The 26,850-nt window shown below is 40.1% G+C and overlaps 1 protein-coding gene across 1 annotated transcript in view; it reads left to right on the forward strand.

Moving 5' to 3' along the window:
• The window catches only part of LOC115154933 (eukaryotic initiation factor 4A-I), a 48,805-nt gene extending 22,484 nt beyond the window's left edge, over positions 1-26,321 (forward strand). Inside the window, exons 7-11 of the mRNA XM_029701654.1 lie at positions 14,897-15,040; positions 18,863-19,000; positions 20,675-20,764; positions 21,137-21,216; positions 25,246-26,321. Coding sequence (XP_029557514.1) covers positions 14,897-15,040; positions 18,863-19,000; positions 20,675-20,764; positions 21,137-21,216; positions 25,246-25,390 — 597 coding nt within the window. The 3' untranslated portion in view covers positions 25,391-26,321. The remainder of the gene's footprint in view (positions 1-14,896; positions 15,041-18,862; positions 19,001-20,674; positions 20,765-21,136; positions 21,217-25,245) is intronic.
• The last annotated feature ends 529 nt before the right edge of the window (positions 26,322-26,850 follow it).

Below are 26,850 nucleotides of genomic sequence, written 5' to 3' on the forward strand. Positions count from 1 at the left end.
CAACTTCGGCTTTGACTTGCTCATTGCTTATGTCTTCAGAAAGTATTCACACCTCTTGACTTTTCCACATTTTGTTACAGCCTGAATTTAAAATTGATTACATTTAGATTTTGTGTGACTGATCTACACACAATACCCCATAATGTCGGTGGAATAATGCTTTTAGAATTAGTTACAAATTAATAAAAAATGTAAAACTGAGTCAAGTGTTCAACCTGTTTTTATGGCAAGCCTAAATAATTTAGTAGTAAAAATGTGCTTAACAAGTCAGATAGTTGCATGGACTAACTCTGTGTGCAATAATGGTGTATAACATAATTTTTTAATGACTACCCATCTCTGTACCCCACACATACAATCATCTGTAAGGTCCCTCTGTCAGGCGTGTGCATACTTGTGCTGAAGTCAGGTGCAGGAGAGCAGAGAATTGTGAACAGGCACACACATTATTTAGTCAGGAGAGAATATACAGACGGACGCAGCTGCGTCCAAAAACCTCCAGCCAACAAGGCAAAGTGTAAAACGCGCAAAAACAGTCACAACCATCAGATGTATACAAACAGTCTTTGTGAAATAACAAGAGAGAAAACGCACGCAAGCCTAGTGCGTACAAAAACACATATCACACAAACAATCTTACACAAAGACATGAGGGGGAATAGAGGAATAAATTCATGTAGATTGATTGGGGAATGAAAACCAGGTGTGCAGGGAACAAGACAAAACAAATGGATACATGAAAAATGGAGCGGCGATGGCTAGAAAGCCGGTGACGTCGACAGCCGAAGGCCACCCGAACAAGGAGAGGAGCCGACTTCGGCGGAAGTCGTGACACCCTCTGTCGAGCATTGAATTTTAAGCACAGATTCAACGACAAAGGCCAGGTTGGTTTTCCAATACCTCGCAAAGAAGGGTACCTATTGGTAGATGGGTAAAAATAAAAGCAGACATTGAATATCCCTTTGAGCATGGTGAAGTTATTAATTACACTTTGGATGGTTTATTAATATGCCCTGTTGCTACAAAGATCTACAGGGATCCTGTTGATGGAATTTAAGGAAACTGCCCAGGGATTTTACCATGAGGCCATTGGTGATTTTAAACCAGTTACAGAGTTAAATGTCTGTGATAGAAAACTGAGGATGGATCAACATTGTAGTTACTCCACAATACTAACATAAATTAGAGTGAAAAGGAGGAAGCCTGTACAGAAGAACATTTTTCCAAAATATGCATCATGTTTGCAATAAGGCACTAAAGTAATGCTGCAAAAGAATTGGCAAAGAAATTATCTTTTTGTGCATTATGTTTGGGGCAAATCCAATACATCACTGAGTTACCACTCTTTTTATATTTTTAAGCATGGGGGTGGCTGCATCGTGTTATGGGTATGCTTGTAATCGGCAAGGACTAGAGTTTATTTGGGGGGGTGAAAAGAAAAGGAATGGAGCTAAGCACAGGCATATTCTTAGTGGTAAACCTGGTTCAGTCTGCTTTCCACCAGACACTGGGAGACCAATCTGTATGGTTGAAAGAGATGGGGGGGGGGAAGGAGTGGCTAATATGTCTGGCTGCACATTTGACTGGCATACTTACTGCAAATTGAGAAATTATGTGACTAAACGCAACAAAAAGAAGAAGGAACTGTATTATGAAGCCAAGATCAATGAAAAAAACTTTGGAGTACTTTACATCAAATTATGGGCAGAAAGACAAATTCAACTCCATCTTTCATCGAAACAGATGGTTTATTCATCACAAAACCATTGGATGTTGCCAATTATTTTAATGATTTCATTGGCAAAGTGGGCAAATTTATGCAGGAAATGTGAACAACAAACGGTGAGCAATTGAATTCATGCATAAAAAACAAATAATGAAAGAATAGCATTGCCAGTTTGAATTTTGTAAAGTTAGTGTGGGAGAGGTGGGGAAATTATTGTTATTGATCAATAATGACAAACCTCCTGGCATTGACAACTTAGATGGAAAGCTACTGAGGATGGTAGCTGACTCCATAGCCACTCCTATCTGTCATATTTTTAATCTTAGCCTAGAGGAAAGTCTTTGTCCTCAGGCCTGGTGGGAAGCCAAAGTCATTCCGCTACCCAAGAGTGGTAAAGCGGCCTTTACTGGTTTTAACAGCAGACCTATAAGCTTGCTGCCAGCTCTTAGCAAACTTTTGGAAAAAATGGTGTTTGACCAAATACAATGTTATTTCTCTGTAAACAAATTAACAACAGACTTTCAGTATGCTTATAGAAAAGGGCACTCAACATGTACTGCACTGACACAAATGATGGATGATTGGTTGAAAGAAATCTATAATAAGAAGATTGTGGGAGCTGTACTGTTAGATTTCAGTGGAGCCTTTGATATTATTGACCATAACCTGTTGTTGAAAAAACGTATGTGTTATGGCTTTCAACCTCAGCTCCAAATCCATGATATGGCAATCTATCTAATAGAACTCAAAGGGTTTTCTTTAATGGAAGCTTCTCTAATGTCAAACATGTAAAGTGTGGTGTACCACAGTGCAGCTCTCTAGGCCCTCTACTCTTTTCTATTTTTACAAATGACCTGCCACTGGCATTAAACAAAGCATGTGTGTCCATGTATGCTGATGATTCAACCATATACGCATCAGCAACCACAGCTAATGAAGTCACTGAAACTCTTTACAAAGAGTTGCAGTCTGTTTTGGAATGGGTGGCCAGTAATAAACTGGTCCTGAACACCTCTATAACTGAGAGCATTGTATTTGGTACAAATCATTCCTTAAATTCTAGACCTCAGCTGACTGGTAATGAATGGTGTGGCTGTTGAACAAGTTGAGGAGACTAAATTACTTGATGTTACTTTAGATTGTAAACCGTCATGATCAAAACATATAGATTCAATGGTTGTCAAGATGGGGAGAGGTCTAGCCGTAATAAAGAGATGCTCTGCTTTTTTGACACCACACTCCAAAAAGCATGTTCTGCAGGCTCTGGTTTTGTCTAATCTTGATTATTGTCCAATCGTGTGGTCGAGGGCTGTAAGGAAAAACCTAGTTAAGCTGCAGCTGGCCCAGAACAGAGCGGCACATTTTGCTTTTAATAGTAATCAGAGGGCTGACATAAATACTATGCATGCCAGTCTCTCTTGGCTAAGAGTTGAGGAGAAACTGACTGCGTCACTTCTTTTTATAAGAAACAATGTGTTGAAAATCCCAAATTGTTTGCATAGTTAACGTACACACAGCTCTGACACACACACTAATTCCACCAGACATGCCACCAGGGGTCTTTTCACAATCCCCAAATCCAGAACAAATTCAAGAAAGCGTACAGTATTATAATAAAAATAAACAGAATAAACAGCAAACATGGTTTCAAAAAACAGATAAAGCAACAACTCGCGGCACAACGCCTCTCCCCTATTTGATCTAGATAGTTTGTGTGTATGCATTGATATGTAGGCTACGTGTGCCTTTACATTTTTTTTATGTAGTTCTGTCTTTGAGTAGTTCTTGTCTATTGATGTTCTGTATTATGTCATTCTGTATTATGTTTCATGTTTTGTGTGGACCTGTCACAGTTGTCTTTGTCTTCAGAAGAAATAGAGAAGTCCTCATCTGACAAAGTAGACCAATACGCAGCGGAGGTCGCGTTCATCTTTGAATTTAATTAATCAATAACGTGAACACTATACAAAACAAGAAACAACGACAGTGCAATAGTTTTGCAGGCTATACAAACGCAGTGCAAAAACAATCCCCCACAAATGACAAACACAAACACACCCTAATATATGGGACTCTCAATCAAAGGCAAATAGACCACACCTGCCTTCAATTGAGAGTCCCACCCACTTTAACTAAACATAGAACCAGACTACCTAGACTAAACATAGAATACATGAATCTCAAACAGTGCCCAAAAACCCCCGGAATACTTAAATCAAATGCCCTTACTACAAAAACACCACTCCGAACCACATAAACCAAATACCCTCTGCCACGTCCTGACCAAACTACAATGACAATTAACCCTTATACTGGCCAGGACGTGACAGGACCCCAGGAAGAGTACCTGCTGCTTCTGCAACAGCTAATGGGGATCCTAATAAAATACCAAATACCAAATCCACCTTTCAGCAGGACAATAACCTAAAATGCAAGGCCAAATATACACAAGTTACTTACCAAGACAACATTAAATGTTCCTGAGTGGCCTAGTTACAGTTTGACTTAAATTTGCTTACATTTTGGCATGATTTAATAGAACTTTAAGAACAATTATTTTTTTAAATTATAGGCAAATATTGTACAATCCAGGTTTGCAGAGCTCTTAAGAGAGTTACCCAGAAAGACCCACAGATGTAATCGCTGCCAAAGGTGATTCTAACATGTATTGACTCAGGCGGTTGACTACTTATCTAATCAAAATATTGTTTTACTTTACAATTTTTTTTCCACTTTGACAGTATTTTGTATAGATCATTGAGAATTTGTTTTACAATAAAATCCATTTGAATCCCACTTTAAGACAACAAAAGGTGGAAAAAGTCTAAGGGTGTGAATACTTTCTGAAGGCACTGTAGAGCGGGTATTACCTATTTGCTGAAATGGGTGTGAGAGGGCGAAGTTCGTAACGTGGCTCGAAACACAATGTTGTTCTCAATGAACAAGAATGTGAGCATATCTGCGGCTATAAACATATCGCTCTCAAATGTCTTTGGCCCGGTCAGAATCTGCTGTGAAGGGCTGCTTGAATGCAGACGGGAGACAAGGTTTTTTTTTTTGCGTTTCCGTCTTGCTCCGTTGGTATGAATACTGGGGTGGTGTTGGCGTAAATGTGTCAACATGTTTGAGGTGTTGGCAGCTGCATAGGCTATTCTCGTTGAGCAGTGGCGACATACTCTATCTGTCCATCGCCGTTGTAATCTACTGGGAAGCCAAAATGTTTTTCAAACATTTTAAACGATGAGGGAAAATCCTCCTAGTTTATCGACCCCCAACACTAGTCATTGCACAGAACTAGTTCCCGGCTGCGCCTCTCTAAAATACAGTTTGGAATGCCCCAATTAAGATTTGAATTCTCATTACATCGTGTGCAATAGGCTTTAGTTGTTTTAACGGAATAGACCATGTTTATTTCAGCTCAGATTTACTCAAGGCATACAGCGCAGTGTAGTCATAGCCTATTCCTAGAGTTTTTTTTATTTTGTACATCTTTTTTTATGTAATCATTCAGGTTCAGTGCAGACCGACCCGAGGTGTCCGTACCGAACGGTTCGATACGAATTCGTGTACCGTTACACCCCAACAAGAAAGCAAAGGCTACTGAACTCAATGACTATCGCCCCGTAGCACTCACTTCTGTCATCATGAAGTGCTTTGACAGGCTAGTTAAGGATCATATCACCTCCACTTTACCCGACACCCTAGATCCACTACAATTTGCATATTACACCAACAGATCCACGGATGACACAATTGCCATTGCACTGCACACTGCCCTATCCCACCTGGACAAGAGGAATACATATGTAAGAATGCTTTTCATCAACTACAGCTTAGTGTTCAACACCATAATGCCCTCCAAGCTCATCACTAATCTCAGGGCCCTGGGTCTGAACCCCTCCCTGTCCAACTGGGTCCTAGACTTCCTGACGGGCCGACCCCAAGTGGTGAAGGTAGGCAACAACACCTTTGCCAGGCTGATCCTCAACACACGGGCCCCACAGGGGTGTGTGCCCAGCCCCCTCCTGTACTACCTCAGGAGGCTGAAGAAATTTGGCTTGGTCCCTAAGACCCTCACAAACTTTTAAAGATGCACCATCGACAGCATTCTGCCGGGCTGTATCACCACCTGGTACGGCAACTACACTGCCTGCACTCAATGACATCTACTGTGTGTCACAGGAAGGCCAAGAAGATCATCAAAGATCTCAGCCACCCGAGCCACGGCCTGTTCACCCCGCTACCATCAAGAAGTTATTATTTATTTGGACATCACACATTATAGTCTTATTCTTTTACAGACATCGTACACACTCTCACTAAATCACATCCAATATCATGCACATCAACATACTCAGATTTACTACACACATAATAGGCAAACAGGCAAGGGAATAAAACAAATATTGCTAGAACCTATTTCTTGAATTCTAAATATCAGACATTTGAAAGCTTTTGACCGTCATAATACCTCTGATGGCAATAACTTTACAAGCACTAATTATGGTCAATTTAGACTGAGAATAGTATCTAGTTATGGTAAGGGGTGAAATAAGTATAGCCAGTTATAATTGTAATGGTTTAGCAGATTATAAAAAAAAGATCAGTCTTTACATTGCTAAAAGAAAAGGAAAATAACAAATACTGTTTACAGGAAACTCACTCTACATCTTTAGATGAAGTTGCGTGGAAAAAGGAATGGGGTGGTGAAATAACTTTCTGTCATGGACAAAGGAACTCAAAAGGTGTGATGTTATTAATTAACAAATATTCCGATCTGAATGTGCAAATAGTCAGGAAGGATTCGCAAGGAAGGTGGATCGTTTTGAATATCAAAGTGGACGAAAATGAAATTTGGCTCATTAATCTATATGGTCCAAATCAGGATTATCCGTACTTCTTCGAAACATTTATACCAATTTATTGAACTTACAGGCAACAAATGATCAAATCATTATAGTAGGAGACTATAACACAGTGTTAAGTGCCTCAATGGACTGTAAAGGTAATCACTCTTCAAACTATCATCACCGTGCCCTTAAGGAAATCACAAATATTATGGACACATTAGAAATAGTGGATATTTGGAGACTAAAAAACCCTGATCTAGTGAGATATACATGGAGGAGACTTAATCAAGCTAGTCGTCTTGACTACTTTCTTGTGTCTTTCTCTCTTGCATCAAAGGTTAAAAAAGTTTTAATAGGGGACAGAATGCGATTGGATCATCATCTCATTGGCATTCACAGATTTTCCACATGGACCTGGGATATTGGAAATTTAATCAAAGTTTACTGGAGGACAACTTATTTTTAACTAAGACAAAATAATTTATAACTGAATTTTTCCTGTATAATATAGGTTCAGCAAATCCCCTTATTGTTTGGGATACCTATAGATTTTCCACATGGACCTGGGATATTTGAAATTTAATCAACTTTTACTGGAGGACAACTTATTTTTAACTAAGACAAAATCATTTATAACTGAATTTTTCCTGTATAATATAGGTTCAGCAAATCGCCTTATTGTTTGGGATACCTTTAGGGGTCATTCAATTCAATATTCATCAATAATAAAAAAGCAGTTCATGGCTAAAGAGACAAGACTAACAAGGGAAATCCATGAACTAAATAGTACAGGTAGACAGCAATAAAAACACTACTATAGAGATACAAAATAAGTTAGAGGAAAAACAAAAATAACTTGAACTTATTCAAGAACGGTCTAATGTAATATATTACAAAAATAAAGCAAACTGGATGGAATATGGAGAAAAATGCTCAAAATTCTTCATGAATCTCCAATACAGGAACGCTAACAAAAAGAATTTGCTGAAACTCGTTACTTGCTGAAACTCGTTACTGAAATATATTTTAAAAGAGGAAGCTAATTATTTTAGGTAGATGTTCTCTTTTCCGTCTCATCCTCTCCCACTGAATGAAGATAACGGTAAGGAATTCTTTCCAAATAATATAAAAAATTGAAAATTAACAAATGTACAGAAACATTAATGCGAAGGCCAAATTACAGAGGAAGAACTTTTTGAGACTATTAAATCCTTTCAGTCTGGAAAAACCCCAGGCTTGCTGGCATACCGGTAGAGGTATATCAAGCCTTTTTTGATATACTAAAAGCTCCATTGTTAGATTGTTTTAACTACTCCTATAGAAATGGTAGTCTGTCAAGTACTCAGCAGGAAGGTCTGATTTCTCTATTATTAAAACAAGACCCAGATGGCAAATATAAAGACCCAGTCTATCTAAAAAACTGGAGGCCCCTTACACTTCAATGTTGTGATGCAAAAATACAAGCGAAATGCATAGCACTCAGAATTAAAAGGGTTTTACTAGGTATTGTTCATCGATCAGACAGGTTTTTTTACATGGACGATACATTGAAGATAATATATGACAACTACTAGAAATAATAGAACATCATGAAACGTCTAAGAAGGTCAGGCCTGGTATTTATAGCGGATTTTGAAAAGGCATTTGATAAAGTAAGACTGGACTTTATTCATAAATGCCTGGATTTTTAAAATTTCGGTAATTCTCTTAGAAAATGGGTAAAAATAATGTATAGCAACCCCAGGTGTAAAATAGTAAATAACGGCTACTTCTCAGAGGGTTTTGAATTGTCAAGAGGAGTTAAACAAGGTTGTCCGCTGTCACCATATCTATTCGTTATGGCCATTGAAATGCTAGCTATTAAAATCAGATCCAATAACAACATTAGTGTCATGTCCTGACCAGTGAGAAGGGTCATTTTACCATAGTAGAATGGTCAGGGCGTGGCAGGGGGGTTGTTTTGTGTGTTTTGGGGTTGGTTTGTTTCTAGGGGATTTGTTCTAGTTTTCTGTTTCTATGTTTCATTTTCCATGTGTGGCCGAGTATGGTTTCCAATCAGAGGCAGGTGTCTTTCGTTGTCTCTGATTGGAAGCCATACTTAGGCAGCCTGTTTTTCTTTGGGTTTCGTGGGTGTTTGCTTTCTGTTTAGTATGTTTGTATACCTGACAGAACTGTTTGGCTGTCGTTTGTTTTTTTCTTTGTGAAGTGCCTTTTTCGTTCGAAAATAAAAGGATGAGCACTCAACATGCTGCGCCTTGGTCTGTTCACTACGACGCCTGTGACAATTAGAGGATTAGAAATCCAAGTCTTAAAAACAAAGGTGTCCATGTATGCCGATGACTCAAGTTTTATATTAAGTCCGTAAGCTACAACTTTTACATTACCCTGCAGTTTACCTATAAAATGGGCTGATGGGGAAGTAGACATACTTGGTATTCATATCACAGAAGATATAATTAAGCTCTCCACAATGAATTTCAATAGGAAACTTGTAAAAATAGACAAGATCCTGCGACCATGGAGAGGTAAATAGCTGTCTATTTATGGAAAAATTGCCCTGATTAACTCCTTAGTCATATCTCAGTTTACTCACTTACTTATGGCGCTGCCTACTGCTGATGATTCGTTTTTCAAATCATATGAGCAAAAAATATGTCGCTTTATCTGGGACGCTAAACCAGACAAAATCAAACGTGCCTATCTACAGTTGATGTCGGAAGTTTACATACACTTAGGTTGGAGTCATTAAAACTCGTTTTTCAACCACCACAAATTTCTTGTTAAAAACTATCGTTTTGGCAAGTCGGTTTGGACATCTACTTTGTGCATGACACAAGTAATTTGTCCAACAATTGTTTACAGACAGATTATTTCACTTATAATTCAGTGTATCACAATTCCAGTGGGTCAGAAATTTACATACACTACTTTGGTGCGAAAAGTGCAAATCAATCCCAGAACAAGAGCAAAGGTCCTTGTGAAGATGCTAGAGGAAACAGGTACAAAAGTATCTATATCCACAGTAAAACGAGTCCTATATCGACATAACCTGAAAGGCCACTCAGCAAGGAAGAAGCCACTGCTCCAAAACCACCATAAAAAAGCCAGACTACGGTTTGCAACCCGCACATGGGGACCAAGATCGTACTTTTTGGAGAAATGTCCTCTGGTCTGATGAAACAAAAATAGAACTGTTTGGCCATTATGTTTGGAGGAAAAAGGGGGAGGCTTGCAAGCCGAAGAACACCATCCCAACCGTGAAGCACAGGGGTAGTATTATCATGTTGTGGGGGTGCTTTGCTGCAGGAGGGACTGGTGCACTTCACAAAACAGATGGCATCATGAGGGAGGAAAATTATGTGGATATATTGAGGCAACATCTCAAGACATCAGTCAGGAAGTTAAAGCTTGGTCGCAAATAGGTCTTCCAAATGGACAATGACCCCAAGCATACTTCCAAAGTTGTGGCAAAATGGCTTAAGGACAACAAAGTCAAGGTACTGGAGTGGCCATCACAAAGCCCTGACCTCAATCCTATAGAAAATTTGTGGGCAGAACTGAAAAAGGGTGTGCGAGCAAGGAGGCCTTACAAACCTGACTCAGTTACACCAGCTCTGTCAGGAGGTATGGGCCAAAATTCAACCAACTTATTGTGGGAAGCTTGTGGAAGGCTACCCGAAACGTTTGACCCAAGTTAAATAATTTAAAGGCAATGCTACCAAATACTAATTGAGTGTATGTAAACTTCTGACCCACTGGGAATGTGATGAAATAAATAAAAGCTGAAATAAATCACTCTCTCCACTGTTATTCTGACATTTCACATTCTTAAAATAAAGGGGTGATCCTAACTGACCTAAAACAGGGAATTTTTACCGTGATTAAATGTCAGGAATTGTGAAAAACAGAGTTTAAATGTACTTGGCTATTTTGCATGTAAACTTCCTACTTCAACTGTATATAATGAATATGAATTGGGTGTGTTGAGATTATTAAATATAAAAGCACTAAACCTCTCTCTAAAAGCTTCACTTATTCAAAAGTTTTATTTGAACACTAAACGGTTCTCAAGTAGATTACTAAGAAAAGCTCATCCATTCTTTAAAAATTGCCTTTTTGCCTTTGTGCAGATTGCCATGTCTCATTTTCGATTAATAGAAAATTATACTTTTTAAAAGTATCTCTCTTTTTCAAACAAGCATTGCAGAGCTGGCTACTATTTCAATTACATCCCCCTGAAAAGATAGAACAAATATTATGGCTGAACTCAAATGTGCTGGTTGATAGAATACCTGTATTTATGGGAAAGATGTTTGAAAAGGTTATTTTGTTCTTAAATTATATTGTAAATTGTAATGGTAGAGTTATGTCCTTCATGGATATTTTTAATGTACCGATTCCATAAGTTGATATATAAAACAACGCAGGATTCAAGACTTCGTGCTTTTCAGCTAAAATTATTATATAGAATTCTTGCCACCAACAAAATGTTGAATATTTGGTGCATAAAATCATCGAGGATACAGAATCAATAGACCATTTATTTTGGTATTGCCCTCTGGTAGCCTGTTTCTGGTCTCAGGTTTAGAAATGGCTGAAAATGCATAGCATTGATCTAAAATTGACCCTAGAAATAGTACTGTTAGGAGATCTGGAGAGACTGGGTCAGTAAATGACTAATATACTAATGTTCTTAGTAAAATATTTATCTTCAACTCGCAATCTGTGGATTCGATTAGATAGATTGAAATTGTACGTTAAACATCACAGTATAGTTGAAAGATATGTGTTGCGTAGAAACCCGAAGTGGATGGCCAGCAGAGATAGATGGGATGGGCTGAGGGAAGCTGAGGGTTGGGATGTGGAATTGGAGACAAGTGGGAGTGGAGTTGCTGTGCGGGAGATAGAATGTTTGTCAAAGATAAACGTTTTTTTTTAAGTCTAAATAAAACATAATAAAAAGTATGTTTGAATGACACTGAGGGGCAGTGTTTTTACAACTAATGCCGGTTTGCCTGAGGCTGATGCCGTGCAGGTGTTTGTACACATGCATATACACACTCTCATTCAAATAAACGCATACAAGAACACACACATACATTTTATAGTGCCAGACATGCACACAAACATATACAGTTGGCATTGCTGTTATGATTTTAGTTGTCCTTGATGTCCTTTGTTTTAAAATTAATATATTATTATATATTCTTTTTCATTGTTCATCATCAATCACTAGTTGGCCTCTGTCCTGTACCCCACCCTCAACCATGAGGCTGCTGCTTTATGTACATAGTCATTGAACACTGGCCACTTTAATAATGTTTACATACTGTCTTGCCCACTTTATGTGTGTATATACTGTATTCTAGTCATGGCTCATCCTATATAACTACTGCTGTACACACCTTTTCTATTCATATTAGGGCTGTCCCTGACTAAAAAGCCCTGTTCTTTCAACCAGTCAATTGGTTGAAAAGTTTGATTGGTTGAAATGTTTAAACTTTATTTTTCCATATATAGACAGGTGTTTCAATAAAATAAACGGCATATGCACTGAGCTTGTCTGATGATTTAAGCACACTGTTTGATTAAATAATTAAGACACACAAATGACTCAAAGAGCGTAACACTCACACTGTGTTAATAAAAATGATAGCGAGTGCCTGTGTGACTGGCACACGTTGACTCGCTCTCCTTCCTACTGCAGAAAAATGTCAGCACAGCAAGTGTTTATTGCACAGCCTATCGACCTGTCTACTAAATGGGGTCAACCCTAATTTACTGACCATACTGTCTATATACACCATTTATATACTATATATTTAAATACTATATATTTATATTCTGGTCTCTGACATTGCTCGTTCTAATATGTTTACATTTTTTGTTGTCTTTATTACTTTTGGATTATATGTATATTGCTGTACTGTCACGCGCTGATCTGTTTCACCTGGCCTTGTGCTTGTCTCCACCCCCTCCAGGTGTCACCCATCTTCCCCACTTATCCTCTGCCCCTGTTATTACAATAAACATTGTTACTTCACACAGTCTGCACTTGGGTCTTACCTTGATTCTTGATAGTGAGAACTGGCTATGACTGACCCAGCAGACTTTGACCAGCTCCGCAACGCCATCTCCTCCCAAGAAGCCACCATTGGGAGGCACGAGGAGTTGCTTCCCGGTCTGATGGAAGGGTTCCAGGCTGTGGCCGAACGTCACGACCTAGCCTTGAACGCATTGCGGGAGAAATTCCATGGGTTGTCTACTAGGCAGCCTACCACGACGGTAACCTCCCAGCCCCTCTGTAACTCGACTGGTAGCAGCGCTGTCACCCCGGTTTCCCGGGAACCCAGCTTGCCTCCCTCTGAGCGCTACGGTGGAGATTCCAGAACCTGTCGGGCCTTTCTCTCCCAGTGCTCTCTCGTTTCCGAGCTGCAGCCTTCTTCGTTCCCCTTGGACCGCTCGAAGATAGCGTACATTATTACACTGTTGTCCGGGAGGGCACTCGCCTGGGCCACAGCAGTGTGGGAGCAACAATCTGCCGTCTGCCTCAGTCTGGTGGTATTCATGGTAGAGGTGAGAAGTTTTTGAGGCTCCGGTGTCCGGGAGAGAGCCTGCCCAGAAGTTACTCCAGCTTTGGCAGGACACCCTCAGTGTGGCAGACTATGCGGTGGAGTTTCGCACACTAGCAGCGGAGGGTACCTGGAACCCGGAAGCGCTGTTCGACACGTTCCTGCACGGATTATCGGAGGAGGTAAAGGATGAGCCGGTAGCCCGAGAACTACCGATGGATCTTGACTCACTCATTGCTTTAACCATCCTGATCGATGGTCGGCTACGGGAATGTAGGAGGGAGAAGAGGTGCGATTACGGTCCCAATAGCTCACTCAGGGATCCCACCTGGCTCCAGCGACACAATCCCTCCATTGACTGGGCTACTGGTGCCATTGTGGGCTGGAGCCTGTCCTGCCACACTCATTGCCTGAAGTCAGCTCTGCCTGCCCCGGGAAGTGTTCCTGGGGGCTTGGAAATTGCCCCGGACCTCTCCGCCAGCTTCGCAGAGTACCAGGACCTCCGGGAGGGGTTCAGTAAGGCCCGGGCCACTTCGATTCCGCAGCACCGACCGGTATCCAAGAAGGTCAAGCCTGAGGCGCTGGCATGCCGAGGCCTTTCCCCCCCACTCCAAGATCATTAGCCCCTCTGCTGTTCATCCTCTGTTGCCCCTTACCCTCCGTATTTTTCCTACCTTTTCTGTGTCTATAGTCAAAACCATGTCTGACTGCCCCTTGTTTTCTGTTTCTAGGCCCATCCCTTCCCCCCGTGTCATTGGTGGCTAGCCAGCGTACACGGTGAGACGCCTCCTGAGGGTTCGGGGCAGGGATTTCCAGTACCTGGTTGACTGGGAGGGTTATGGCCCGGAGGAGAGGTGCTCGGTTCCCGCTAAAGACATCCTGGACCCAGCCCTCATCGCCGCCTTTCACCGCCGGCACCCCAGTCAACCAGGTATCCGCCCAGGTGAAACGCCAGGTGGCGTCCCTAGGGGGGGGTACTGTCACGCCCTGATCTGTTTCCCCTGTCCTTGTGCTTGTCTCCACCCCCTCCCGGTGTTGCCCATCTTCCCCTGTTATCCTCTGGGTATTTATATCTGTATTTTCTGTCTGTATGTGCCAGTTCGTCTTGTTTGTTCAAGTCAATCAGCGTTTGTCTCTGCTCCTGTTTTTCCCCAGTCTCTCCGTTTCTCATCCTCCTGGTTTTTGACCATTGCCAATCCTGACCCTGTACCCGCCCGCCTGACCACTCTGCCTGTCCCTGACCCTGCCTGCCATCCTGTTCTTTTGCTCCGCCTCTGGATTACCGACCTCTGCCTGACCTGACCCTGAGCCTGCCTGCCGTCCTGTACCATGGCCTCTACTCTGGATTATCGACCCCTGCCTTCCTTGACCTGTCGTTTGCCTACCCCTGTTGTTACAATAAACATTGTTACGTCACACAGTCTGCACTTGGGTCTTACCTTGATTCCTGATATATAGATTACTGCAGTGTTGGAGCTAGAAACATAAGCATTATGCTGCACTTGTGATAACACCTGCAAATCTGTGAATGCGACCAATAAATTTGATTTGATTTCATGCTCTTCCTGCTGCCTCTGGAAATTCAGGACTTTTAATTAAGATTGTTTTGCTGACAAATATCGCAACAGAATTAAGCATCATCTTGGTGAATATAGAATATTTATTTCTGCGAGAGAGAGAGACTTTCCTCTGTCAGGTATTTTGTTCTATAGAGCCTAGCTAATACCTTTCTCAACCCTATTTTCCAGGTGGTGCTCCTGTCTGCCACCATGCCTCAGGATGTGCTGGAAGTCACCAAGAAGTTCATGCGTGACCCAATCCGTATCCTTGTGAAGAAGGAGGAGCTCACCCTGGAGGGTATTCGCCAGTTCTACATTAACGTGGAGAAAGAGGTATTGCGGTTCTAGATGCTTGTTCTAGAAAAGTATATATAGATAAAATATATGGCTCTTTATATATGCTTGTGATACAAGTGTTTCGTGAGGCTCTTTGCTCTACTAGTAATAAATAAAGTCATGGAGCAGCCTATATAACTAAAACAGTTGATTTTAACATTTAAAGAAGAACAAATGTCATGAAGTAGACACATTTTGTCAATACAACACAGTAACTCTGTGGGCTCGGAATTGGCTGGGATCTCAAGATACGATATGCAATTCTGTGATTTTATTGCAATTCGAGGTTTCAAACATTGCTCACCATATGTCTGCTTCAGAGAGACAAGAGAGGGCCATGAGAAAACAAGTTTTGATCAGTTATGGAAATAAGTGCTCAAAACAAATTGGCTCCCTATTCAACACCAGACTGCAACATTCTAACAGTGTAATTAATAAATGTCATATATGCTATCTCAAAAATATTCATTAGATTGTGTTTATGAAGGCCTTGGATAGCATTGGAATACGATTTGTATTTAATTTAAAATAACACAATAGCATTTTCATTAGTTTGTTACTGTAGGATATATGTAAAAACAAAACAAACAAATTCATTAAAGTGTTCAATCTATTTTATTGGTTGAGTGCCTGTTTTACAACTACAGTATGAAACAGAAAGCATATGTGTTGGAACACGGTAACAGCTTTTTATAATGACAACATTTAAAAAAATACCCCAACCACGAGCCGTCTAATGATGAAAACATCTGTAACCTAAACATCATTATAAGTGCCAAGTGGCCTTGTTAAAATCAGAACAAAAGCAATAATGGCATTATAATGGGCTCCAAATGTATTGAGAGAGTAAACAAAACGTATTTTTGTTTAGGTTGAGTTTCGGGGTGATTATCAGCTGGGAAATGCACTTTCACTTGTCGGGAGAAGGAGCGGAGCAGGCCCTACTGTCGGGAGAAGGAGGGGCAACGGGGGGAACCATAAAAATATGACACGCCCTCCTAAAACTGGTTAGAACTCCAGTTTTGATACTGTATGTAACTATCGATTTTTGCAACCCCCCCCCCCCCCTCACTAGTAACTGTTCTGATCACATACAGTTGTAGTCGGAAGTTTACATACACAATAGCCAAATACATTTAAACTCAGTTTTTCACAATTCCTGACATTTAATCCGAGTAAAAATTCCCAGTTTTAGGTCAGTTAGGATCACCACTTTATTTTAAGAATGTGAAATGTCAGAATAATAGTAGAGAGAATTATTTATTTCAGCTTTTATTTCTTTCATCACATTCCCAGTGGGTCAGAAGTTTACATACACTCAATTAGTATTTGGTAGCATTGCCTTTAAATTGTTTAACTTGGGTCAACGTTTCGGGTAGCCTTCCACAAGCTTCCCACAATAAGTTGCTTGAATTTTGTCCCATTCCTCCTGACAGAGCTGGTGCACCTGAGTCAGGTTTGTAGGCCTCCTTGCTCGCACACCCCTTTTCAGTTCTGCCCACAAATTTTCTATAGGATTAAGGTCAGGGCTTTGTGATGGCCACTCCAGTACCTTGACTTTGTTGTCCTTAAGCCATTTTTCCACAACTTTGGAAGTATGCTTGGGGTCATTGTCCATTTGGAAGACCCATTTGCGACCAAGCTTTAACTTCCTGACTCATGTCTTGAGATGTTGCTTCACTATATCCACATCATTTTCCTCCCTCATGATGCCATCTATTTTGTGAAGTGCACCAGTCCCTCCTGCAGCAAAGCACCCCCACAACATGATGCTGCCACCCCCGTCCTTCACGGTTGGGATGGTATTCTTCGGGCTTGCAAGCGTCCCACTTTTTCCTCCAAACATAACGATGGTCATTATGGCCAAACAGTTCTATTTTTGTTTCATCAGACCAGAGGACATTTCTCCAAAAAGTACAATCTTTGTCCCATGTGCAGTTGCAAAGTGTAGTCTGGCTTTTTTATGGCAGTTTTGGAGCAGTGGCTTCTTCCTTGCTGAGTGGCCTTTCAGGTTATGTCGATATAGGACTCGTTTTACTGTGGATATAGATACTTTTGTACCTGTTTCCTCTAGCATCTTCACAAGGTCCTTTGCTGTTGATTGATTTGCACGTTTAGCACCAAAGTACGTTCATCTCTAGGAGACAGAACGCGTCTCCTTCCTGAGCGGTATGACGGCTGCGTGATCCCATGGTGTTTATACCTGCGTACTATTATTTGTACAGATGAACGTGGTACCTTCAGGCGTTTGGAAATTGCTCTCAAGGATGAACCTGACTTGTGGAGGTCTACAATTGTTTTTCTGAGGTCTTGGCTGATTTCTTTTGATTTTCCCATGATGTCAAGCAAAGAGGCACTGATTTGAAGGTAGGCCTTGAAATACATCCACAGGTACACCTCCAATTGACTAAAATAATGTAAATTAGCCTATCAGAAGCTTCTAAAGCCATGACATCATTTTCTGGAATTTCCCAAGCTGTTTAAATGCACAGTCAACTTAGTGTATGTAAACTTCTGGCCCACTGGAATTGTGATACAGTGAATTATAAGTGAAATAATGTGTATGTAAACAATTGTTGGAGAAATTACTTGTGTCATGCACAAAGTAGATGTCCTAACCGACTTGCCAAAACGATTGTTTGTTAACAATAAATGTGTGGAGTGGTTGCAAAACGAGTTTTAATGACTCCAACCTTAGTATATGTAAACTTCCGACTTCAACTGTAGAATACTAATCAGTAAGCAGGTTTCCAGTGACCCAGGTTTATTAGACAAAAGCTAAAATCTTAGTGACATCTGTAATGGAAATGGCAGATAGAAAACATTTTCTAAAGATTAAAAAAAAAAAGTTTTTACATACGTTCAACAGGGGTTGATTTTTCTTTTGTGGAACTTTTGTTGTGACAAATGATGCTGGAAACTGTTTTTGCGGAATAATTTTGAATTCGTCGGGCACGTGGTGTCATCACGTAACTATAAAGCTCCACATTTAATTCTAAATTATGCTGCTTGCAAAATAATTTTTTCGAACTATAAAAATGTTTTTTTGCAGGACATTGATTTTCCTGACTTTCAAGAATGCCGGAATTGCTTCGCTTTTCTTTTCTGGTTGGCTGGCAAGTTTCACCGCTACAGGAGTGCAAGTTTCACCATACCACGGACCATGGCATATGTCAACACATGAGAATTATTAGAATATGGCAAATATTAGTCAATTATTGCATTCTATGCATGCTGGTGTGAGGGCATACAGGCTGTCGGCAATGTATTAATGCGAAATTTAATCGCAACACTTTAACCACTTCATTTTTTTCCCGACACTGTAGGGTTTTTTCGAAAGTGTGACGTCAAGTGTGACGTCATTACATCCAGCTGAGTTTATCGATACAAGATATCTCAGTGGAAACGTACCGTAGCAGGCAATTGTCGCATGTATTTTCTGTGCAAGCATTCTAAATGTTGACCATCACTGGAAAGGTTAATGAAAACATAGCTAGTGATGAGTTTAGAGATCGCCTCTCCTTCGTTAAACTTGTAGTACTTGATTATTTGATTATCAAGATGGTTGATTTTGTATGAAAATATCTTTCTACAGTGATACTAATAATGTGTAGCTATATCCTTTTAAGCACCCTTTTAAATGTTTTTGGGGTCCCAAGTTCCCTCCGTCTCCCAAGCTGTTAGAGGAACGGTGTTCTTTGGCAAAGAAAGCAGACTGCTCTCCACCGTGGCTGGGATCTCTCCCTCTTCACTACTTAGCTTTAAAGCAACGTTACTCCCATGTCTTCAGTCTCAATTCAACCCCCTTTCCATTGTTAGGAGTGGAAGCTGGACACCCTGTGTGATCTGTACGAGACCCTGACCATCACCCAGGCTGTGATCTTCATCAACACCCGCAGGAAGGTGGACTGGCTGACTGAGAAGATGCACGCCAGGGACTTTACTGTCTCTGCCCTGGTAAGAGCTCCTGCACCTCCAGCTCTGTGTCCATGTCCCACAGTGTTGTCATACCTAACACCCAGGTATGTGTTTGGTGATGGACATATGGGTTGATAATGGTTAGTGTTATGGGCTTTGATGTTTTACTAATAATATGTTGTCATATACCACTCAGGTATGTGGAGGATGATGATGAACAAAGGCATACAGGGCCTTCAGAAAGTACCCCTTGACTTTTTCCACATTTTGTTGCGTTACAAAGTGGGATTAAAATGGATTTAATTGTTATTTTTTGTCAACGGTCTACATAAAATACTCAAAGTGGAATAAAAATTCTAACATTTGTATATAAAAAAAGACAATCTAAATAAAACCCTAATATATCTTGATTAGATAAGTGTTCAATCCCCTGTGTCAATACATGTTAGAATCTCCTTTGTCAGCAATTACAGCTGTGAGTCTTTCTGGGTAAGTCTCCCATTTATTATTAAAAAACTCTTCAAGCTATGTCAAATTGCTTGTTGATCATTGCTCGACAATCATTTTCAGGCTATAACACAACAAAATGTAGAATAAGTGAAGGGGTATGAATACTTTCTGAAGGCCCTGTATTATGTGACTTGTTAAGCAAATATTCAAACCTTTGCATTGCTTGCTCTCTGCGGTTTTAGGCTGGGTTTCTGTATTAGCACTTTGTGACATGCTGTTGTGAAAATGGCTTTATAAATACATTTGATTTGATACTCCTGGACTTATTTAGGCTTGCCATAACAAAGGGGTTAAATACTTTTTGACTCAAGACATTTCAGCTTTTCATTTTGAATTTATTTGTAAAAATTTGTAAAAACTTAATTCCAATTTGATATTATTGGGGTGTTGTGTGTAGGCCAGTGACAAAGAAATCTAAATGTTATACATTTTAAATTTAGGCAGTAACACAACAAAATGTGGAAAAAGTCAATGGGTGTGAATACCTTCTGAAAACTGATAACAGTTTATGAGCTGGGTTTCCAGGTGCCGATTTATGCCTAGTCCTGGATTAAAAGCATGATCTCTCGGACTAGCTTAATCTGTGTCTGGGAGAGGGCCGTTGATTTTTTTTAAAGTGGTTAGTTCCACCCCTGTCTTTTGAGTGGCACTGAGTCTTATCTGCCAGGGGGAGAGAGACAAAGCCATATTCATCCCAACCGACTCTGCCGTGAGCAACGGGTTGGTACATGCTATCGGCACAAACTCGTCATTGAGTTGGACACTTAATACGGACACAGGGTTGAAGTGTCTGTAATTTATCCTATTGAGATGTCATCGTTTACATTAAACACATTAGTTTGCAATATCTACAGAAGCCACAGCCTTCGATCTCCACAGTATAGTTCCTATCTTTGTCACAAAGTTCCTCCTGTACTTCTTAGTGCCTCTATTTGTGCAGAAAACATCCCGTTGATATGGTTAGATCAGCATTTGTATGATTCCCATAAATCAGCATTTCGATGATTCCCATAGATCAGCATTTGTTGTGTCTTTTTTATGATTTTTGTAACTGTTTGATCTTGGTACAGTATCGAGATTCATGAAATGCTTGTGGCGTTCATTCACTAAGGTGATGTCAGATCCAGGCTAACTATCTTGTCTGACTATAAGTGGCTCTGTATAAGAGTGTCTGCTAAATGTAATGTCGTCCTTCCTCCCCAGCACGGTGACATGGACCAGAAGGAGAGGGACCTGATCATGAGGGAGTTCCGCTCTGGCTCCAGCCGTGTCCTCATCACCACAGATCTGCTGGTGAGTTGAGTTCAGGACTACCTTGGTAGAGCACGCTGTGCCCTGAATCTTTTCATATGTTGGATGTAAAATGATGTTATTATCTTATTATATTAATCGAATGTGCAAGTGGGCTCTATATGATTTATTTAATTAGCCTACTCTTAATGAACAGTGATGACAAAGTTTGAATCAAGTGGCAACATGTATACATTTTTAGTATGTGATCACTGTTGGATCTGAACCCTTAACCTTTGGCATTGCTATCACCACACTCTCTTACCAACTGACCCACACAGGACTAAGCTAGCCTGCACCAGTGTTCAGGGTAATAAAGCAATGTCAGCTAGAGGTCAGGCATTGCAGGAGTGCTGATCATGTTTCTCCTTCCAGGCCCGAGGAATTGATGTTCAGCAGGTGTCTCTGGTTATCAACTATGACCTGCCGACCAACCGTGAGAACTACATTCACAGGTAGGAGGGCCCCTTAGGGATGGGCGGTATAGCGTATTTTACTATATACTGGTATTGATGCAGAAGCCTGAATGTTTGGTTTGTTAAATGTGATATGCTACTCCGCTAAATGTGATATGCTACGACCACTTGCGCTCAGTCTGCATGGTTAATACAGCACTTGCGACAAGATGTTGATGACAACGATGCTCATTTCCACTTTGCTTCTTAATATAAATCCACAAGTGTTCTATAATTACACTATTAGGTTGTGTGTCTTGCGGTGTGCAAACAGCTAATGTCTTTTTTTTAGTTTTAGCTGCTAATGCTAATCTCCAGTTAGCTAATACATTTACTGAGTCGGAGCAAATGTAACTAGCTAATACAGCCTGATACCAGTGCTGGTGTTGGCCTAAGTCATCATTGTTTTTGTGCAACAGTATCTTCTAAATCAAAGAGGAATAGGCGAAGCATGAAAATGTTAGCTATATGAAGTAGCTAAGAGAAAACATTTAATGTAGCTAGATTATAGGGTCCCCTAGGTAACACTGACCAACACTTTGGTTCCTACCCTGTCACAATAATTCCTGGGCTTTTTCATTAATTGTCATGTCAAACAACACTGTATTCAAAGTGCTCACTATTGTATTGTAACTATAGAATTTGAATAATAATTCTATTGCCTTGATTCCAACAGTGCACGCAAGTGTTTTGATCTAAATCGCAATTACAATGTTTTGGTAAATTTGAGATTTTTTTGGGCACATATCGTGCAGCCCTATGTAGCAGTGTGGAAATGATCTCAAAGGAGTGCAGAAATTGATTCAAATGCTTAGTATTTAGTTTGATTTAACAATATTAAGCAATGAGAATGGAGAAAGCCCCATTGAAATCACTTAGTGGGGAATTCCGACCCGAGTTAAGCGCGTGTAAATTTAACGGAATTCCCTTTTTATGCACTTTTCTATCTATGCGTATTCTGACCTTAAACTTAAGCATGAGAATAGTATGCTATTCACCCGCTTTTCGTTTGGGCTGAATATGAAAGAAATGGTTTGGCGGAGCTGCGTCTACAGATACTGTATTCTCACCGTGACTTAATTCCAACATAATTCCACCACCTTTACGGACGATGAAACCTGTCAGTTCCATGTGGATATTTTTTTTTTATATATAGAGAACACCATTCTCCATGCATTGTAATTGATAAAAGCAAATTGATAAGAGCTATTGATAAGAACTAGGTAAATGAGTAAGACGTTTAAATAAGGCATTTGTAAATATAAATTACAATTGTTTTAGATCTATTTTACCTTAACAATGGAGACAAATGTGAAACCAGTCATATGGCAGCAATTTCCACAATGAAGTTTATTTGAAATGCTGGCCTTGGGATAACATTTGGAGACGCAAGCTATAGGCCTCTGCAGCCATGCGCAAATTACAGTATAGCAACAAACCTACAGAGTTGATTCATGATTTCTAGAATGTTTTAATTATACCCAGACTTTTCACTGTATTTTTTACAATTTGTATCGTGTTAAATAGCCACTATCAGTAGCCACTGTCAGGTATACCCGCATACATTTACAGTGCCTTCAGAAAGTAGGCTATAAAAAGGGCACCTCGAGGAAAACATGGTTCAGGCTGCTTTCCAACACACTGGGAGACTAATTCACATTTTAGCAGGACATTAACCTAAAACACAAGGCCAAATTGTCACGCCCTGACCTTAGAGATCCTTTAAATTCTCTAGTTGGTAGGTCAGGGTGTGACTAGGGTGGGAAATCTATGTTTATATTTCTTTGTTGGCCGAGTATGGTTCCCAATCAGTGGCAGCTGTCTATCGTTGTCTCTGATTGGGGATCATACTTAGGCAGCCCTTTTTCCCACCTTCAGTTGTGGGATCTTGTCTTTTGTGTTGCATGTGTTTGCACTCCTAGCTTTACGTTCGTTGTATTGTTTTTTGGTGGTACATTTAAAATTAAAGATAATGTACGCCTACCACGCTGCACGCTGGTCTTCATTGAACGACGGACGTAACACAAATCTACACTGGAGTTGCTTACCAAGATGACATTGAATGTTCCGGAGTGGCCTAGTTACAGTTTTTACTTAAAATCGGCTTGAAAATCTATGGCAAGATTTGAAAATGGCTGCCTAGCATAAACCAACTTGACAGAGCTTGAAGAATTTAAGAATAATGTGCAAATATTGTACAATCCAGGTGTGCAAAGCTCTTGCAATGTTTTTGATTCATCCTCAGTTTTCTCCTTTCACAGCCATTAAACTCTGTAACGGTTTTAAAGTCACCATTGTCCTCCTGGTGAAATCCCTGAGTGATTTCCTTCCTCTCTGTCAAGTGAGTTAGGAAGGACGCCTGTTTCTTTGTAGTGACTGGGTGTATGGATTAGGTTTGTCCCCGACCCCCAAAAATATTGGTTGACCGAACATAGTCTCTTCTTTCGACCAATCGATTGGTTGACATTTTTAAATGTTAAACGTGTACTTTTCCATATATAGACACACACTTTGTGTTTTAATAAAATCAACTATATCTACTGAACTTGTCTGATGCTTTAAGCATGCTGTTTGATTAAATAATTAAGACCCACAAATGTCTCGAGGAAGCCAGAGATCAGGATGGCCTAACCAGGAGAAAAAAAACTTGTCTCCCCCCGTTGCAACATTCTGAATAAATTTAATTCAACCGCTGAAACGATTGTCAATAAGGTTTTCAGTACATCTATCTAAAGCCATTACTTTAAATTTGCTGTACCTTTTTATTTATTTTATTTTCGACACTCACTAACGCTTCAGAATATTAGGGATCGATGAAAGAAAGCCATGTAAATACACACGTTGGTCTCCTTTTCAGCACCAATTGGTAGATTTAAAATACATTGATCTTGATACTCTGATTGTTCAATCCATGAAATATTAGAAGGTGAGAAAGTTGTACAATAGGTTAGAACAAAAAGAAGTTGATGTTGGCATGTGAACAATGCCGGAAATGCAAAACAAACTTTGTGCAAAACGAACTTCCAGAAGTAATCAAGGCACAAGTGATTTTTTCCCAATACTTTTGGTCCCTTAAAATGGGGGGACTATGTACAAAAATTGCTGTAATTTCTAAACGGTTCACCCGATATGGATGAAAATACCCTAAAAGTAAGGCTGATAGTCTGCACTTTAACTTCCTTGTATCATTTCAAACAACAATGTGTCACTGTCCCAATACTTTTGGAGCTCACTGTAAATAAAACATTCTAGAAATCATTAATAAACTCTATAGGTTTGGCGTTATACTGTCATTTGTGCATGGCTACAGAAGCCTATAGCTCGGTTCTCCAAATTTCACCCCAAGTTATAAGGCCAGCATTTCATGAACTTCACTGTTGGAAAAGGTGATATGTTGATATGCTTCAGTTTGCTACCCTATGACTGGTTTCACATTTATTTAGATTTATTTACAATCCCCTTATCCAAACGGCTTACTAATTTACCTAGCTCTAATCAATAGTGCATGGAGAATGGTGTTATTTCTGTTGGATAAAAGAAAGATGTTCCACTTGGAATTGACAAGTTGCTCGACGTTATTCATCGTGCGTAAAGGTAGTGGAATTATGAGGGAATTAGGTAGAGGTCAGAATACGGCGAATAAAGACACCTTTTCCACAACTTCATTTTTTGGATCTCCACCCCAAAATGAATAGCGTGTGAATAGCATGCTATTCTCATGCTTAAATTAAAGGTCAGAATATGCGCAGAGAGAAGTGCATAAAAAGGGAATTATGTTTAATTTACATGTGCTTAACTCGGGTTTGAATACCACCCGTAGAATTTGTTGCCACCCTAAGGTCATGCACTAGTTATAAAGCACATTAATCAGGAATTCCTGTTTTTTTTTTACATTTCCAGAGTTTTCTATATTGATCTGCTCACATTCCTCCTGGTTTGTTCATTTCATGTTTATTTCACTACTGTTTTAATTCTAAATGCAGATCGGCAGGGTTCATATGAAACTTGTCTTTAATTGTTGTGTGCCAGGATCGGGAGAGGAGGCCGTTTCGGCAGAAAGGGTGTTGCCATCAACATGGTGACTGAGGAGGACAAGCGCACACTCCGGGACATTGAGACGTTCTACAACACCACAGTAGAAGAGATGCCCATGAATGTGGCTGACCTGATCTAGAGTAGAGTACCCTGCCCCTGGCGCCCTGCCTGCTGGTGGTCTACATACCACTATTATCATCTCACTGTTCTCTAAAATCTCCCATTTCCTACCTATCACCCACCTATATTCCCACCTATACAAGCCTCTCCCGTGTACCCCAATTTTGCGCTCTTAAATGGGGTAGGGGAACCCTCGGTTTCCCTCCTTTTCCATGCCCTCTGCGGTCCCTCAGCTCAGCCCCACTCATTTGGTTCTCTATGGCTTAAAGGAAAGAGACCACCTCTCCTGCTAGCCTTGCATAATAAAAACCTAGAATTTTATGTTTACTTGGCCACAGACGAGGATCAGTACGTTTGCATTAGCAGCAGACTTCATGTCCTTATGTTGTATACAAGGACCCCTTGGGACTCCATTTCAATAGGAAATGGTAACTTCTTTGGGGAATGGGGATTGCACTATGCAGTTGCAGTCTTTGTTATTTGCATTGGAGTTGTTATATTCTATCACTCTCCATTGCTGATATGCAGTAGATTTTCTGCAGGACAGTTTTTAAACAAACAAAGGATGACATTGTTTATAAAAAAAATAAAAAAATCCTCCATGTGCCTCCTTGAAAGTAGAGCTATTCATTTGAACACTGTTAATGAGTGGTAAGACACAAAATGTTGGTAGATATTTTGACTGAATATATAAAACTACCAATATTTAATTCTAAAGTGTATAATTTACATTTCACAAAGGTTGGCATTTTGGGGGAAGAAACTGAAGGTGTACAGAGGGGGCTATTGGGAGTTTTGCTTTGGGTGCAAAGACATTTAATGGACTACATGGAATGAAATCCCAGTATAACATTTTATTTATTTTCCACACCTTTTTTTATTCATTAGTTTGGTTTCATTTTACAAATTGGGGGAGGGGGGTGACTTCAATAAAGTTACCAAATAAATAATGCGTTTGTTTTGCCAGTTATTTATCATCTTATTATAATCAGTAGCTATGTTTCCATTAACTTGTCCAGTGATTTTTTGTTTGTTTGTCGACACTAACCAGGTTTCCATCCAACCTTATTATGCGAGTAAAGTACATGTTGCATAAAAAATGTCATGACAGGCCTGATGGAAACAACATTTTCCGGTTAACTTTCCAAATGCCGACAACAAAATATGCTAGACAAGGTGGGATTGTTTTGTGTCTACCAAATAACCATCATATTGAAGTAAACTTGGGTGTCACGTGATGACGTGTTGTCCTCCCACAACGACTCATCGTGAAAGCTTGCAGTTTATTAGGCTACATATGAAATAAATGACGAACTTCACAGGGTGGTAAAAGTGCAATGTGATCAGCTTGATGCTCCTCTCCAATATCGAAGGTCTTCATGGTGACATGATCATTGATGCTTGGCTGCCGTTTGACAAATAAAAATAATATTGGTCTGCCAGATTCCATCGATCCAGGCCAGAAGGATCCACCGGCTG

Source organism: Salmo trutta, chromosome 19 (genome assembly GCF_901001165.1).
Source record: "Salmo trutta chromosome 19, fSalTru1.1, whole genome shotgun sequence".
Taxonomy (NCBI): domain Eukaryota; kingdom Metazoa; phylum Chordata; class Actinopteri; order Salmoniformes; family Salmonidae; genus Salmo; species Salmo trutta.